This window comes from Sebastes umbrosus, chromosome 2, assembly GCF_015220745.1.
Source record: "Sebastes umbrosus isolate fSebUmb1 chromosome 2, fSebUmb1.pri, whole genome shotgun sequence".
Classification (NCBI taxonomy): Eukaryota; Metazoa; Chordata; class Actinopteri; order Perciformes; family Sebastidae; genus Sebastes; species Sebastes umbrosus.
Genome location: NC_051270.1, coordinates 23,242,446 through 23,259,522, shown reverse-complemented (window position 1 = coordinate 23,259,522; position 17,077 = coordinate 23,242,446). Strand labels below are relative to the sequence as shown.

At 39.6% G+C, this 17,077-nt stretch overlaps 1 protein-coding gene across 7 annotated transcripts in view; it reads right to left on the bottom strand.

Annotated features, from left to right (window-relative positions):
• lmo7b (LIM domain 7b) overlaps positions 1-17,077 on the bottom strand; it is a 36,738-nt gene that overhangs the window by 16,068 nt on the left and 3,593 nt on the right. For 6 of the 7 annotated variants that reach the window (XM_037754282.1, XM_037754332.1, XM_037754310.1 and 3 more), the window contains exons 3-11: positions 15,403-15,473; positions 14,631-14,700; positions 11,671-11,777; positions 11,142-11,172; positions 7,090-7,203; positions 6,852-7,002; positions 6,026-6,179; positions 1,316-1,375; positions 450-618 (exon numbers count right to left, since the gene is read on the bottom strand). In XM_037754282.1, the coding sequence (XP_037610210.1) occupies positions 450-618; positions 1,316-1,375; positions 6,026-6,179; positions 6,852-7,002; positions 7,090-7,203; positions 11,142-11,172; positions 11,671-11,777; positions 14,631-14,700; positions 15,403-15,473 (927 nt within the window). The remainder of the gene's footprint in view (positions 1-449; positions 619-1,315; positions 1,376-6,025; positions 6,180-6,851; positions 7,003-7,089; positions 7,204-11,141; positions 11,173-11,670; positions 11,778-14,630; positions 14,701-15,402; positions 15,474-17,077) is intronic. The other variant, XM_037754317.1, reaches the window with a different exon arrangement.

Here is a 17,077-nt window from a genome sequence, read left to right as displayed (position 1 = left end):
CAGTTACAGCTGATAACGCCGCCCCAACCAACGGCGCAGTTGCGGATGCGTAGCACCTACCCTCCGGTTCCCCCCTCAGGTAAAACGCTTTCACAAGTGTTCCTATTGTTTTCACTGTGAGCGCTGTTAGCATAGTAAGTTACAAGCCACCGGCTCAGCCGTTGCCACGTTGAGAACCGTGCAGACGCAATAGAAATGCTACCAATCTCGCAATTAACTGCCACAATCAAGGTACAGAATAAACTTTAATTTTCAATTTTTAAATCAACATGGAAGAAAAGTCCTTAAAGTGCTAACAAAAAAAATAAATCAACTATAATTCCAAGACATCTGGGCAGATTTTATCTGCTGAAGAACATGGGGAGCTTTTTCAGCATATCACACTAACAGCAACTAAAAGGAGTGTAGTGTAGTGAGATTGTTTTGTCAACAGACTTTTCCAGACTTACATCATGCCACTTAGCCTCACTGTCCTTGGCAGCAACGCTACACCTCCGTTTGTTTTCTTGATTGCACTCCCTTGCCATGTCCATGTCCTGGTCCAAATCATAGATGGTGTTCCCATCAGGAACTTTACGCACCGGGTACACCATCGGGATGTCACTGAGTGATTTGCTCCTGGTTCAGACAGACAAAGAGGCAGGAAAATAGAAATAAATAATGTATGTGCAGAGCAAACAAACACCGCAGCAACACCATGTAGCAGAACAAGCATGATGAATAGCAGTATTGCAATGCAGCGCACACTAACAGTTACTTTCAGACACACACAGAATACACTGTACATCACAAGCCAGTACACCACAGTATTAACAGCTGCAACACGACACATTCTGCATCCAAACAACAGAATCCTTAGCAAAGTGCGAGCAGGAGAGTTGCATGCAAGTCAAGTAACGCAGCAGTATAAATGGCAACAGATGTTGCTGTCTGGATAACACAACAGCCATGACTTGTAACAAGTAATAGCACTGCTGTGGGCAACAGAGGGTGTCAGATGTGACATTCAAATAACTTACAGCAGCAGTTAGCAGGTGGTATATCAAAACGGTGACATAATTTGATGGGAGGAACCGAGCCTGTGATTACAAACAATCCTGTAGTTTGCCATAAATTCTACTGTCAAGTCTCGGCCCAGAAAATTAATAGTGGGAGGTATGCCAAGTGCTTCATCTTTATGAAAAGGCAAATGATGTTTGCGGCGTAATTTCCTTTGTAGGTGAGCTGAATACAAACAAAAGCAGATGAAGCAGCAACAAAGCAGCTATGGTGCGGAGCAATCTCAGACACCTTCGCTCAAAACTTTAGGACTCACCAAATCCAGCCAGGGTTGACCTGAACTGGTCTCTCAGGTCTGACCTGGATTTGATATGCTCTACAGAACCAAAGAAACAGACACGGAGACCGATGAATGCCATCATGCTTCTAAATATAAAACCAGGCACCTGGTTTTTACAGAAGTAACTAACAGCATAGTAACAAATGATGAAGGCCAGACATGACAAGGTGCTAAACTAAAATAAAAACACATTATATATTGAAGAGACATTGTATAGATTACTTTGAGGCAATGGGCCTTCATGCAAGAACATTTTCCTATTCTTGTCTTAACTTTCTCTTACTTTTTTATACCGTGGGATCATACAAGTGTGTCACATCAGATTCAGGAAACGCTCCTAACTTCAGATAACTGTGTAAATGACCTGCATAAATATGATGAATGCCATCTGTGCGTCATTCATGAGAATTGTAAATCAGCATAATTAATGCCCCAATGATACCATATAAGGCCATGCTTCCTGCCCCATTCATCTGTCTCTGCCAATATATCAGCACACTGTCTACAGACACTCTCTTCCAAGGGCCTAACGTACATCCAAAAGAAGTCAGCCATGATTCACCTGGTTACACTTCCTGTTGACCTTATGACATACAGACAAATCAACCTTCAATTAGTGCATAATTTAAGTCTTTTGTAGTTTGAGATGTTCATATTGATATTTTAGTGTTATACAACAGAATCAATGGCTAATTTAAAGTAATGATGATATCGTTAGGCAATATGAATACATTTAGAATCAAATTAATTTGAATTCCAGAGTCAAACAGGATAATAACAATTATGAAGTATAATTTATATTTTCCAGCTCAAAATTGCTTCAAAGTAGTTATTGTACAGTTTTAAAGCTAGAGTGAAGATACTGGTATCATATGAAACTAGAAAAAAACCTAAGGAATCCATTGGTACCAATCATGTCATACTGACTTGTTGCAAAAGAGGTTAAATAACGATCCAAACGTCGCTAAATTTTGGCGAGGAAAAACTGTCATGGCCATTTTCAAAGGGCACCCTTGACCTCTGACCTCTAGATATGTGAATGTAAATGGGTTATATGGTTACCGACAAGTCTCCCCTTTACAGACATGCCCACTTTATGATAATCACATGCAGTTTGGGGCAGGTCATAGTCCAGTCAGCACACTGACAGCTGTTGTTGCCTGTACGGCGTGAGTTTGCCATGTTATGATTTGAGCATATATTTAATGCTAAATGCAGTACTTGTGAGGGTTTCTGGACAATATTTGTCATTGTTTTGTGTTGTTAATTGATTTCCAATAATAAATATGTACATACATTTGCATAAAGCAGCATATTTGCCCACTCCCACGTTAAGAGTATTAAATACTTGACAAATCTCCCTTTGAGGTACATATTGAACAGATAAATCCATTAGTGAAAAACTAATTTCGGATAACAGCAGACTATTGCACAGGACTCCTACAACAGGTCTGGATTGGACCACTCGCAAACAATGTTTGTGCCTAAGAAAAAATGCAAAATACGAGAGAAAATTGGTGAATGCGGCAAGTTCTAAATCGCTCGTACAAGCCACTTAAGATCGCATCTGTTCGTACGAGTGGTTCTTGTATGACGCCCATTGTTATCTGACGGATACAACACATATGCTTTCAGTGCCACAGCTGCAATACAAACCTACTGAACACACAGAAGATCTTGGCAGAAAGGATGTGTTTAATACACAATATTTTAGGCAGTTCATTAACCCACTTTGACGCACTTCCATTTATCCAAACCAAAGCCAGAAAGTAAACTGGAACACATTAGCGCTGACACAAAAGGCGTTATAAATTACATGATTCTGTGATGGCTATCAAAGCATGACACGACGCATGAGTCATCCGTTTAACCATTATGAACTAATGAGTCATAGCATGACGCTGTTAAAAAGTCCTCACATCGTCAGCGCTATAATAATAATAAAAGGTGCCAGAGTAAATGCCAGATAATACACCGTGCAGTAGTTAGGAAAACATTAATCAGTAACAAAGTCAAAGCATTTTCCTGATAAAACAGGGCAAAATTTGCATATCAAAATTAAGTACTTTGCTGATGGATTAGAGGTTTGCAAATAAGAATACTTTGGGATAGTGTGTTAGAGCTTGTGTCAACAGTGTGTACAGTTTGTGTGTCAGTATGTGTGCATTAGCTGTGGATCTTCAGGACATGAAGGGTGAAGGTTCAGGCTTGGGAGAATGTTTCTTAGAGACGGTTTTGAGGCTCTCCAGATGTGGCAGAGATGTTTGTACAGGTTTGCTCACGAGCCAGGAAATGAAGTCAAACGCTTCCTCGGAACCCAAGAACCCAACGCTTTATGGCTACAGTCAAAGAAAAGGAATAGAAGATGCATGAAATGAGTTCATTATTAACATCAGACTTTATATATATAACACAGGATGTCTTCTAAGGAGAAGAAATTTGCAAGATGTTGGGTTCGGCAGTTTTAGCTTATGTCATCTTTCTTGCAACGTAGTGCTAGCTATTCCCATGTGCCTAGCAAACTAGGATTTAGTTTGCTGGTGTTGTTAAGCTGGATTTAGTAACTACTATCCAATGCTATAGCCAAAAACAATAAATCAACAGAAGACATTTGACCAGATGCCACTATGTCACGCAGCAGGTTATTTTAGCACCACACACAAAAGGTTTCATGTTAGAGTTCACAAAAGAAGGTACAGTAAGTGCTTCTGTGCTTCTTTACAAGTTACCAAGATGACTTGCTGCTCAAGCAACGCAACTTTTTACACTAAAGCAAACAGCACAACAGTAAAGCTTCAGCTTTGCCTTGTATTAGTAAGTAAAGTATTTGTAAATTGTAAAGCTTTGGTGCCGCCTCGCTTCGTAGAGCAATAAAAATAGCCAACAGACCTTAAGCCTTGCATTTTACGATACCAGGGTCTTCTCTGGGAGCCGAGGTAGATGGTACGCACACGAGTCTCCTCTTCAGGCGTCCAATAACGGGGTAAGAAGCGGTCGTAGTCGGGGTTGTTAGACGTCTGATGAAGGGTCTGCTGCACCCGCCGCAAATACAAGTCATCTAGGACGGGGTCTGCGTCGGTATAATCGTCCTCCGAGTCTTCCTCACACAGAGCTCTCAGGAAAAGCTCATCAAAGGAACACTCGGGAGGACTCACAGTGAGGTGGGGTTGAGGAGGGAAAGGGGCATCTTCAATGCTGCAGCAAAGAGCGGTATATACCCACGTCTATGTTTATGATGATCACACAGACATCACTTTGGATAAAATATGAACACCAAGTATCACAGAAATGATCTCTGAGCTGCTCCAAAATGTTAAAAGGCAGAAGTGTGGTCGATGATTAATGCTTGCAGGCAAATTCACTGATTTTTGAGGAGAAGGTTAGGGTTATGCAATGCTTTTCAACTTCAAGGCAGCAGAGTGGAAGGTAGTGTGGTTGAGTAATTATGGAGCCAAGTGGAGCACCGTCGACACGTCGGCCTGCCTCATCAGATATTATATATTATCATCTACTTCTGAAAAAAGTTAATGTCATTTGTTGAGCAAGACTGATGTTGAACTGCAAAGACTAATCAATGAAAGTATTAAATTAATTGCCAACTATTTTGATAATCAATTATTCAGTTTGAGTAATTTTTAAAGAAAAAAAGTCACATTCTCTGATTCCAGTTTCTTAAATGTGAATATTTTCTGTTTTCTTTACTCCTCTATGACAGTAAACTGAATATATTTGAGTTGTAGACAAAACAAGACACTTGAGGACGTCATTGGGAAACACTGATTGACATATTTCCCCATTTTCTTACATTTTATAGACCAAACAATTAATCGACAGATTAATCAACAATGGAAATAATTAGTTGCAGCCCTAGAATGAATTTTAAGAAGTATTTTTAAGCTTGGATGTCATCCATTCAGTGTTTGTAGTCGTATGTTTTAGAGTGATAATAAAAAAAAAACTTCCTTGCCCACAAAAAAGGGTATTTTAAAAATGTTAACACAACAAGAACGCTGACTTGCTGTCGCTTTCACAAAACCAAACAAGTGGTAAAAAAGAGCTCTTTATCAGACATCACTCAGCAACTCAGTCTAGATTGACAAAGTAGTTCTGATGTAATTCTAGCAGGAAAGAAGGATTAATACAAGGCTTAAATACCATAAAGATAATTACCACCTTGTAGGTGTTGTGTGAAAGTGACTTTGTCTGCTTGTGATGGCTGCGTTCATGAACGCATGCCGCTCTACATCACTGATATGAGCTTGATAATGTGAAGACACTCCAAACTGTCTGAAATCAGTCTTTAACTGATGTGACAACCTTGAAATTTGCCATAATATAATAATAATGAGTTTCAACCAAGAATAATCCATGTCATTATACTAATGATAAATATTATTGAACCCAGTTCTCGCTTCACAGTATTTTTTGCCACATTACAATATTAGAAAAGAAAGCCGAATACTGCAGGTTACTGTTGAGACTCGGGAATAAAATGATCTTTTCTAGGGTATGTTAAAGGAGGTCATATATGTGCAAATAAACACAGAAAGGAAAACTTTAAAATCCAGTGAAGAATTAAATGTTAAAGAAAAATAAAATGTTAACAGTCCTTTAGCAGCTATGAATAAGTGAGTTAGTGGCAGGAAGTGAACTATCCGTGTACAGTAACCAACACATGTACAGTACCTGGAGAGTGGACCAGCGCAGCACCCCACGTTCTCCTCCCGTCCTTGTTTTCTCCGAAGGAGCGGCTGTGGGATATAACTTTTGTTTTGCTGGGTTGAGGGCTGTGTGGTCTCCATCTTGAACACCTGCTCAGCTTCTGCGTCACTTCCACAACCTTGAGACCGCACAAACACACATGGAAAAAATGAGAATCGGAAAAGATACAACTTTGGAGAACAGGGAGATATCGGAGGCGGAGCGTAACCTTTAGAGGAACTTTAGTGGGTGACTGAGTCTTCACACAGCCAAGCATTTTGTCCTCTCCCATCACACACACCGTTATCACCACAGTGTGGAACTTGCCACAATTTATCACTGACGTGCACGAAGACGAAGCACAGCAGACAAATGACACGTTGAGTAAGAAGATCAGAATGTTGTTGATTCAACAAAATGTGGTTGATCAAGCATAATAACACGGCTGCATATCAACTTAACAGAATTCATGCATTTTTGATAAATAAATTTCTGTTCTGGCGTGTTGTTTTTGCAGATTGACAGTAGCAGGTAGATATTCTCAGGTTAAAAAAAAAAAAAGTTTGTTGATAGGACATGATGTCTTCAACTGTAGCAAAAGTTGCATCAGCAGAGTTAGCCCTAACAACAGAAACTGCATCAAATAAAACTGAAAGTAAAAAGAAAAAAAGTGTCACTATTGGCCACAGTTTGATTACCAAGTGATTTCAGCAAATTACAGTAACTATCTTTTACAACCAAACAAAAAAAAGGAGTCACATTATGTACAAGTCACTGACTATAAGGAGATTTAATGCACCGATAAACGCACCTTCACTGTTTGGGCGAAGGGCTCGGGAGTCCGGAGAGTCGATGCCGTCCACAGAGAACTGCGTCTTGTAGCTCGCTCTCGTGCGCCGACATTCCTCCCTCTCTGTGTACCAGCTCTCTTTCCCAAGCACATTACTGCCCTCATCTAGAGCCTGCATTTAGAAAGCAGAGTTAATGTTAATAATAATAATAAATAAAAAGGAATACAAGTGTGTCAAAAGCCTAGAAGAGCAGCTTACCTTGGACAAGGCCAACCCTAACAGCCCTTCAAAGGCCTTGAAGTTCAGCTGAGGACCATCGTAGAATGTGTCGAGGTGAGCCTTGCGACCCAACCAGTAGATTGTGATGAGAACCTGAGAGAGCGTGAACAAACAAACGTCACCGACCACACACACACACACAACTTCCTTTTCCCTTTTCCTGCTAAAATGGAAAGTGTAGGGTTTCCTATGAATTGAATTTTTTTTTTAGCATTTCCTCACTCCATCTATGGGTGGCTAAGGCACAACATGAAATGCCCACCCTGATTTAACTCATCTCCAACTCAAAAGCCAAAACCACAGAGAGAGATTTCTGACATTCAATAAATTACTTGTAGATTTAAAGTTTGGCAGATTAGGATCTAGGCCAACATAAACGACCAGAATTACCACCTCGTGGTTGTATGCCTCCGCCAACCAGTGGAGTTGCTGTTTACGTCCATGTCTGTCCAAAATGTCATCACTTCATCATTTTATTCTGTTAGACATTTGTGTGAAATTGTCATAATTAGCATATGAATTCTTGAGTTATGGCCAAAAACGCGTTTTGTGAGGTCACAGTAACTTCGACCTTTGACCACCAAATTCTACTCAGTTCATCCTTGAGTCCAAGTGGACGAAAACATAATGCCTCCGGCCACAGCTATCGTGGAGGCATAACAATAGTTCCAACTAAAGATGCGAAGCAACAAATCAATGAAAAGTTACAACGACGATAAGAAAACACAGATGCTGTTAAGAGGTGTAAACTGTAGATTCTTCTCTGGGGACCATGAATGTCTGTACCAAATGTCATGGCAATCCATCCAGTAGTTTTTGAGATAATTCAGTCTGTACCAAAGTGATGGATTAAGTCGACTGATCGACATTGCCACAAATTGTAAAGTTTCCTACAGCATCGGCCACAAGAAATACTGGCGAGGCCAGGCGCGTGGCCTTCATGACACAACGCCATGGGACCGAATGCTGTTGACAGTCAGTCAGACACACACCTGACACCATTAGTAAAGACGGCGAGTAAAGGCCTGTGAGATATACACCTCTTCCTGGCATTTTGTGGTTTATTATTTCAGCAAGCGAAGCGTTTTGGACACAATTTATTTATCATTTGCCTTGAGGCGAGGCACATTATTTGACGAACGGCCTTTCTCCTTGGCAGAGCAGCACCCTGTGTTGCAAAGGGATTATCCACAACACTACGTGTCAGAATTTCTCCATCTGTATCTTAACAAAGTCATCATAGAGCGGTCAGCAGATTGAACACATCCACGGAGGGCCTTGAGAGATTTGAATCAGTGAATAAATATTTTATAGCTCAATACATGTTAGATGAAAAAGGTGAGAGGTAATAAATGCCTGTGTGGATTCCCCATTATGCTTCATCGGTGTCTGTAGCGGCCACCTTACCGGTCATTTGAAGGCATTCACTGAATACAGACATTATCTCCATCACCTTAGAGTAGCAATATAACCTAATAAAGGGTTGCTTTCACATTTTTCAGCACCAATTATGTACAGAGAGCCATTGTAATAAGTACTAGCAAAAACAGGCAATTCTGTTGGCTATGTTTGAATCATTAAATGGAAAATTGGTTTTATTTTTCCCCTCATTTGTTTACCTGAGAGTAAACAAGCATCAAGTCTGAAGCACATAACAGGATGCATTCATTATTCTTTAACAGCTTGCCACCTACCTCATGACAAGGAAATCATTACACTGCACACAACAAGTCATATGTTAGTGCTATTTAATGGCGCCATTTGCCACGTATGATTTTATTTATTGTAAATTATTTTGGAACCCTTAAATCTCTAATCAAGTTCTATTAACATTAATTCACATTAGGGTTCTGGCGTTAGCAGAGACTTCTATAGTCCAGTGGTTCCCAACCTTTTCCCTTAAGAGAACCTTTTTCTATCATTGAGTAAACTGACGACCCCTGACTAAGTGACACATTTTATGGATATTTCATATTATATTCAATGCATAACAATAACATTATAGAAATGTACAATTAACCCAAATGGGGAACACAATACCAGCAGGAAGTGTGTGTAAAATGAGCAATTTGGATGAATTTTGAGCAGATTATATCCTGTGAATATTGCATCAGAGATGATTTTCTTTTTTTTTTTTTTTAGGAACTTTTAATAGTTTTTTTGTGTATTGTCTGTATTATGCATTTAAATTTTTTTTTTTAAAACAATCATTCATATTTAATCGGCTTTTTTTTGGACAAATGCAGTTGTTTCTTCCCCCTGAAGCTTGGCCATTTTGCCATTAGCTCTTAGGTTGTTTTAACTGCATACTTTTCTAATGCATCCTTTTTATATTTTTTCTAATGCATCCTGTTTATATCTTAAATAATAATCTAAACTTTAAAAATAATTCTCCACAGAGAACCACACAAAAGCAGCACTTTAATCGAGTTTCACTCACAAGTCATTCAGCATGACAAAAGCATAAACAACTAAGAATTGACTAAAAAGACCTCAGTCGACTAAGACCGAAACGACAGATTAGTCGACTAAGAAGGGGCAGTCCTACTGTAAAGTGAAGAAAACTCAATAACTGTAATAAACAGGCTTATAAAACATCCTTCCAAATAAAGAATGTGATTCTCACTTAACTTGAATGTTATGGGTGCAACAGCACATGTCAACATTATCCCACATTGCATCAATGCTTTATGTAAAAACAGGGATACTCAGCTCCATTTTGCAACTTCAACCTTTCAATTATGTATGTATCTGGTTGGAGACCTGCATGAAAACTGGATTTCAATGGATGTTGCAAATTGACCCTAATTGGTTAATTCAAGGAAAAATGCTATACCCATTTCAAGGAAAGAATGCTCCGACAAACAGCCTCATTACTGAGTCCAGGCTGTCAGCTATTGTGTGACTCCAATGAGGCTTCCCAGATAAACAAACAACCTCGAAACATGTGAAATACCAGCCGTGCACAAAAGCGTGTACAAATAACAGTACAGTACTCACATGTTCCACACAAACAAAACACATGCGGTACTACTGCTGTGTACGGATACAGTTTAAGGCATAGGGATGAAACATTTTGCTAGATTATTGGGATGAGCCCCAAACTCAATCAAGAAAACAACCCCCTTGACTATCATCACTCTGATTCTTCATGCTGGTGGGATGTTGGCATCAGCATCAGGAGCTGCAGCCTGTGTGCTACACATACTACTGGGCAGATAAATAGGATGTTGACTACAGGCTTCCATGTAGGTAAATTCAGTGGTAGTGTTTGAGTCAGTGGGCAACCTCTGGGTCTGAGAAGTGAAGCCAATGGGGAAGTGCCTTAAACTTGCATTCTTTCTAATAGCCAGCAGGGGGCGACTCCTCTGGTTGCAAAAAGAAGTCTGATTGTATAGAAGTCTTAGAGAAAATGACCCTACTTCTCACTTGATTTATTACCTCAGTAAACATTGTAAACATGAGTTTATGTCTCAATCGCTAGCTTCAAGTCTTCTTCAATACAACATGATGTTCATTTAGTAAGTTATGGTCCCATTTAGAGTCAAATAGACCATAAAGCAGGGGATGCTTTTTGGCGTGGCTACCTTGTGATTGACAGGTCGTTACCACGGCGTTGTCCGGTCTGGGAGTTGTCCGTGTTTTCGTCTTACAACTTTAACCCTTTCACTGTGTGTGTTTTCTGTTCAAAAAAAAGGTTAATTCTAACCTTTTTAGTCGCCTCAAAATGTCTTATTTAGCGTTCGGTTGTACTTAGCTCCACCCTCCCGTGTCACTTTTGGTTGCAAAAAAACAACATGACGACGGCCAAAATGCCGAACTCAAGGATCACCAATTGGTGACGTTGCGGTGACTACGTCCACTTCTTATATACATTCTGTGGTTAGGGACCCTTTACTAAGTGAAGTGGAGCAAGACGGAGATTCTTTTAAGGTTTTAAAACTCGAGAGAAAATCAGGAAAATATAAGAATGATAGAAAAAAAACATTTAGGAGAAGAAAAACTGAATAAGTCATTCTTGTCAAACTTACATTTCTGAGTCTTCTGGTGCTCTCATCTCGCCTAGAATGAAAGGAATGATAAATAAATATATATATATATATATATATATAGAAGAGTGTTGCTCCTAATGCTGCAATTTACAGTATGACTGCATGCTGCTGTAAACAAGATGTTAGGGGGAAAAACTACAGTGACATCTTAATCCTTCTCATTTGCAATGCTCCACTAATCAGCTACTTATCAGCATGTACAGAGAACAGGCTATCAACTCATATAAAGCAGCAGCTTGTCGCCAGGCAAAGCTCATACCTTTAGAAATGCAAAGCAGCTGTGAGGCTTTAAACTTTATTCAGCTCAGGCATCGCATTAAGAATGCCTCAGTGTTAAATGTGCTCAACGCAGCCGATACAGAGTCAAGCCGTCATATTAGTCAATGTGTGATTTGACTTTCAGAAGTAAACGTGTGCTTCTCTGTGCTGGCATGAGCTCCTGTAGCTTTAGGCAGTTGTACACATTCACTTAACATGACATGACACTGCTTCTGTAAGACAACGGTACCTGAGTGTGGCACGACTGGACAGGTCCTGCAGGTCTCCTGGATGAAACAGCTGAGACACATTAAGGCCCATTTTCCCACAGGCTTTCAGGAACACGTTCACGTTATCCTGGAGATTAAAATGACAGAGATGGCAAAATGAGTGCAGGTAGAAAACGGGTAGAGAATCAGAAGAGGTTGTCGATGCTGTTTGGGATGAACTAATAATGTCAGGCGAGTTCACAGGACCACCAACAACCTTCTATGGTTTGATCGGATATCTAAAAGCACTGTTATTATCTAATAGTCTGCAATGGTAATTATTAAATTACTTATAGACACTTTTGCACATGAAAATCTAATATTGGTTAACGGGAGGTTAAGTCAAAGCCACAATTGAATGTAAATGTAATGTTAAAGCTTTCAATGAATGTCATGATGACCTACAGGCTTACTGTCTAACATAATGCTTCTTTTTACTGCATTCAATAAAACCAAAAAATGTAATGAATCTTTTCATTTTTAGGTAGTGACTCGTGGCTGGAATGACAAATATCGGCAGCAGATTGTATTCGATTTTATTTACTCTTCTAGGTGCGGCCTCTAACATTATGCTTTGTTAAAGACAGGCTTCCTCTGTTAGCTGCTAGCTAATTCGCCCCATATGAGTCTTTCTCATCCACGACATCGGATCCCAAACGATGGCACAACCTAGGAAGCAGCAGCCAAAATCAATACTTTAAGCAGTGAAAATTGAGAGCTGAGAACAGGATCATTTATCTTACTTATTCTAAGACCCCACTATAGTAATTATTATCTGACTTATCGTTTGTTTGTCATTGTCATAAGTCTACAGCCACTTCTGAAAGTCACAACGATTATTTTGGAAAATGATTAAGGAGTTATTTTAGGGACACCATAAATGTAGACTCTCTCACTTAGATAGGAATAGCTTAAATAAAGAACTGCAATGTGAGAACAGTCTATATTGCAAACAACAATAAAAATCAAATCAGAAACAGACTTTCACTGTCAGCGCTCAAGCTTGCGTGACAATAGAGACAACACCACGTCTAGGTTACGTGATGAACGTCTCCACGCTGAACAGTCTGCTGTTCATCTCAGTAAGTGGACCAGGGGTTTGCTTCCTTGTCTGCAGGGAGATTTGCAGAGATGTGGGAGGGTTTGTGGGCGACACGCCGCAGATGACCCCTCCACAGGAAATCAGAAAAAAAAGGAAATAGGTCCTTCATCAAAGCAGACCGTTTTCTTAGTCTGACTAGTAGACATATACTGTAGCCTATTTATTTTTATGTTCACACAGCACATTATGCTATTGCATTTTTAGATTTTCTAAATATTGAAGTTCCTAAATAAGTGTATTGGCACACCTGGCCAAGTGGCGCTATCCACGTTACTGAAAGGGAGATTTAATTCTGGCTTGTTAAATTAGCATTTAACATTTTTTGTTGTTTTTAGCACAAGGCAAGAGAGTGAAAGTAGACTTGTTCAAGATGAGCCAGGCCTGCGCAGAATCGGTCACCGGCGATCGCCGCGCAATGCATGCCGGTTAGATTTGTGTCCGACTTGCTCTGACGTCATGCACACGTGGGCAACGATAACCTCACGAGATCGAGGCGGCCGCAGTTTTTTAGAGCCAAACGCCGCAGTTGCTCTCCACCGACTGCAAGACCCAGGGCATGATGGGAAATGCCTGGCTGTCGCCTGATCAAAGAGCTGATTGGCTCTTAGTTTTGACAGCAAACACCACGTGTTGTAGAAAGTCACAACTTTCTGTGTAATTGTAATATTTAATGCTAGATTGTAGTTATTAGTCTCATGTTGTGCCATGAAGGTTTAATCTGTTAAACATATTTTGTGTGGTTGATAATAATAATTATAATAATGAAGGTTATTTATATAGCACTTATCAAAACGAGTGCTTTACAAGGCGGACATAAAAAATAATAAAGGATAGAATCCAATGCTAAATACACTCACATTTCCACATATATTTACAAACAAATATAAATAAATCTGAACGTGGTCTGAAAACGGATCTAACAGGATGTCACCATCTCTGTGATTTCCTGTAAATTCTTTGAAGGCTGCTGGAAACAGCTGGAAACAGCTGGAAACTGTCCGACTTGACCGCAGATTTTTGTCTCTGCCCCCTGATCTCATCTACTTTCCAGGCGAGGCGCAGTTCATCTCAGACAAGCCTAATATCGCGCTACTTGATTAATAAAATGTAATTAAAATATTGCTGCAAACAGTGGTTAAGTTCAAGTTAGAAAAATTGTTTTCTTAAAGTTCATAATTCTATGAATGTGGCTTCAACAGATGGGAGAAACAGCCTAGCATGCTTCATCGTCTATATAAGCCCACTGAGGTTCGGGATTCATAAATATGAATAAAAATACATCCCCCCACTGAGCCGTGTTATGTCAGCAGTAATGTAAAGTATATTTAATTTGTAGTTGCTGGTTAAAACATGTAAAACCACCAGCATGGTCCTTTAGGATGTTGAAGTAACTTCTGATTCTCCCCCACCATCACCACCTCCAGTCCTGCATCACTGCTGGGCTCTGTCTATTTACTGGCCCCTGATGGGAGGTTGCAATTCATCTTTTCCTGCCTTGCTTTGGGCAGTTTTGGCAATTATACTTGCCATCAAAAACACAGCCTGAAGCCAAAATAAAAATCTGCATTTGCATCTATACCGGGTATATACAAAAATATTTATGTGTTCAGCAGTTGGGTTGTCACACTGAAATGCAGTTTCAGGATCACTCAGACTGTGGCAACACTGTCTCTCAGTGCCTTAAACAGGAAACCACACATCGAGTCAAAACTTCCTGGCTAGCAGGTGCCTTCTTATTTTCTTATGTACTTGTTTGACACTCAAGGCAGCCGGCGCCACACCGCCAGGCTACCTGTAACACACACACACACGGTAAGAAGTGTAAAATCTGATACTCACCAGACCAGCGATGGGAGTAGAAAGCCTGTTAACTCTCTTAATGATGCCAGGTTTCAACTGGTTGATCAAGCTATAAGGGATGACAAAAAAAAACAGAAAACAGTTTATAAATATTCCAGATTTATGCTGCACATATTTGAGAACCAATATATAAATTGTATCATCAGGGTCCCATTCCACAAAAGAAGCTAAATAGAGTCGGACTTTAACTTCCAACAAAGAAATTAAATTAAAAAAAGAAATGCAACAAAAAACGTTCTTATAAACCAATTTGATTGGAAGAAGCTTTAGGCCAATGTCTATAACTAGACTTCTGGGCTAACCTGCAAGCCTAGACTTCCTGCCCAAATGTCTCATTGTTCTTTTGTAGCTACAAGCTGATGTTATAAAAGTCAGTGGTTATTGAAGAGTGTGAGAGAAGAATATGAATAGTAATTGCACTCCACAGAAGATGGAACAGAAACAGAAAGTTGGTGTAGAACTGAATCTTATCTGATTGTCTGTATTACATGTAACTTAATTCTTGGGATATGCATTTTTGTTTCGTTTACCTTAACTACCTAAGCATGTTTAGAGATATTGAGGCCCCTCAGAGTGCAACTTAGGACAAGACTATTTTCTAAAGTTGCTCCAGGGCTGCTGCTGCTGCTGAAGCTAAACTGGCAGATCAGCCCGACTACTCAAACCATAGTTTTACACGGTGATTTAGCTTGAATTTAATCCTCTGCAAGTAAAATGTGACATCGTAAAAGGTTTGTGCATCATTACTCACTCGCACAGCAGGACTCCATTCTCCAAGGCAGCACGGAAGTCGTTGCAACCGAACAATTTTCCAGTCACTTCCTGAAACAAAACACCAGCATGATTAGAATTTAGCTATTGAACATTGCATTTATATTTTGCCACCATTAACATCAAGTGCTGTGATGATGACACATTTGAGTGGATGGTCTGTAAATGCAAATAGACAACTAAGAAACAACATTCACGTCAACAGGATTTTGTACTAAAATCTGATATATTAACCAACATTAGCGTTTATAATGAGCCAATATATAATAGCATACTGGTATAGGCGTATGTGGCAGCCGATTGGTGACATAAAATTTAAAAACAGCCATTTTAGAGATTGTCAACCAAAGAGCGCTGACAAGCTTATCTTTCAACTGTAAAACATCTCTCTCAGTACATCATCACAATTGTAAAAAAAAAAAAAAAAAGAAATATGTTTTATTAGTGTATAATCACGAAACTAAGAATCGTTTTTTGTTAGCTTAGAATGAGCACTATATATCCACAGAGGGAGCGGGTCCTCTTCATGGAGTCCACCATGTTGCTCCACCATGTTTCTACAGTAGCCTAGAGCAGAAAACCAAACACTGGCTCTAGAGAGAGCCTTTCAGGTTTTTACGTTACCTGAAGGCCACCGTAGTTCTCCAACAAGCTTATGAAACTACGGTACGTGAGCTGCAGAGTGTAAAACTGTGGTACCACCAGCCGCCATCTGACTGCCGTTGCTCCTTAAGTAGGGTTATTATGGTAAGGATGACCTTTGAGCGAAGCGAACAGCGTTACCACGGTTTTGCACTCAGCGGCTCACATTACCGCAGTCTTCGAAAGGGAGGGGTGAGCGGAGGGGTACTCGGGTGGTTGCAATCTGCAACCACACTACTAGATGTTGTCAAATCCTACACACTGTACCTTTAAGGGATCATTATCAAAAGTGTTTACACTATATATTTCTTAAAAAAAAATAAAAAATGTGTGGTCGCTCAAAATTATCAGATTTTTTCAAACCCTCAAATATTACCATCAGCCTCAAAAATCCAGTCGTGCTCCATCTTATACAGGCTCCCTAATAGCTTCACAAACTGCATTAGTGTTAACACAAGTGATAGTAAACACAGCAGCAGTACTGAACAAGAGAAAAACAAAACAATGAAAAGTAGATTTAAACCAACACAGTTTGTAAATTGCAGTGTGGTTGCTACGCTGTTAAAAGTATTTTAATTAAACTGTTTGGTTCAACTGTTGAAGAATGAGTTGCTCCTTTATGCACTTTAGTCACATAAAGCTGTTTGGTGGCTGTTAGCGAAAAGAACAACTCTGCCAAAAATTAGGAAAACAAGGTCCTGGTGGAAGTTAATTAAAGTAATTCTTTAGCCCACAGTGCAAGCATTTCCCTGTTTTGTAGTTGTTCTCAACAGTAACAGTAAAGTAAAGTAAATTAAGTGAGCCGGATACTGTTGAGATTCAGCTGAAATATATTCCAACTACTGCACAAAAGCAAGGCTCTATACAAATTATCACAAAATATCTACCAAGCAAAACAGTGGGCTCTAAAAATAATGTATGTGAACAAACAACGCATATGTTTTTGATCAAAACAAAGAATAAAACATAACCTAAAGGATTTTACGTGGCAGAAGCAAGCACAAGGCAAAGGG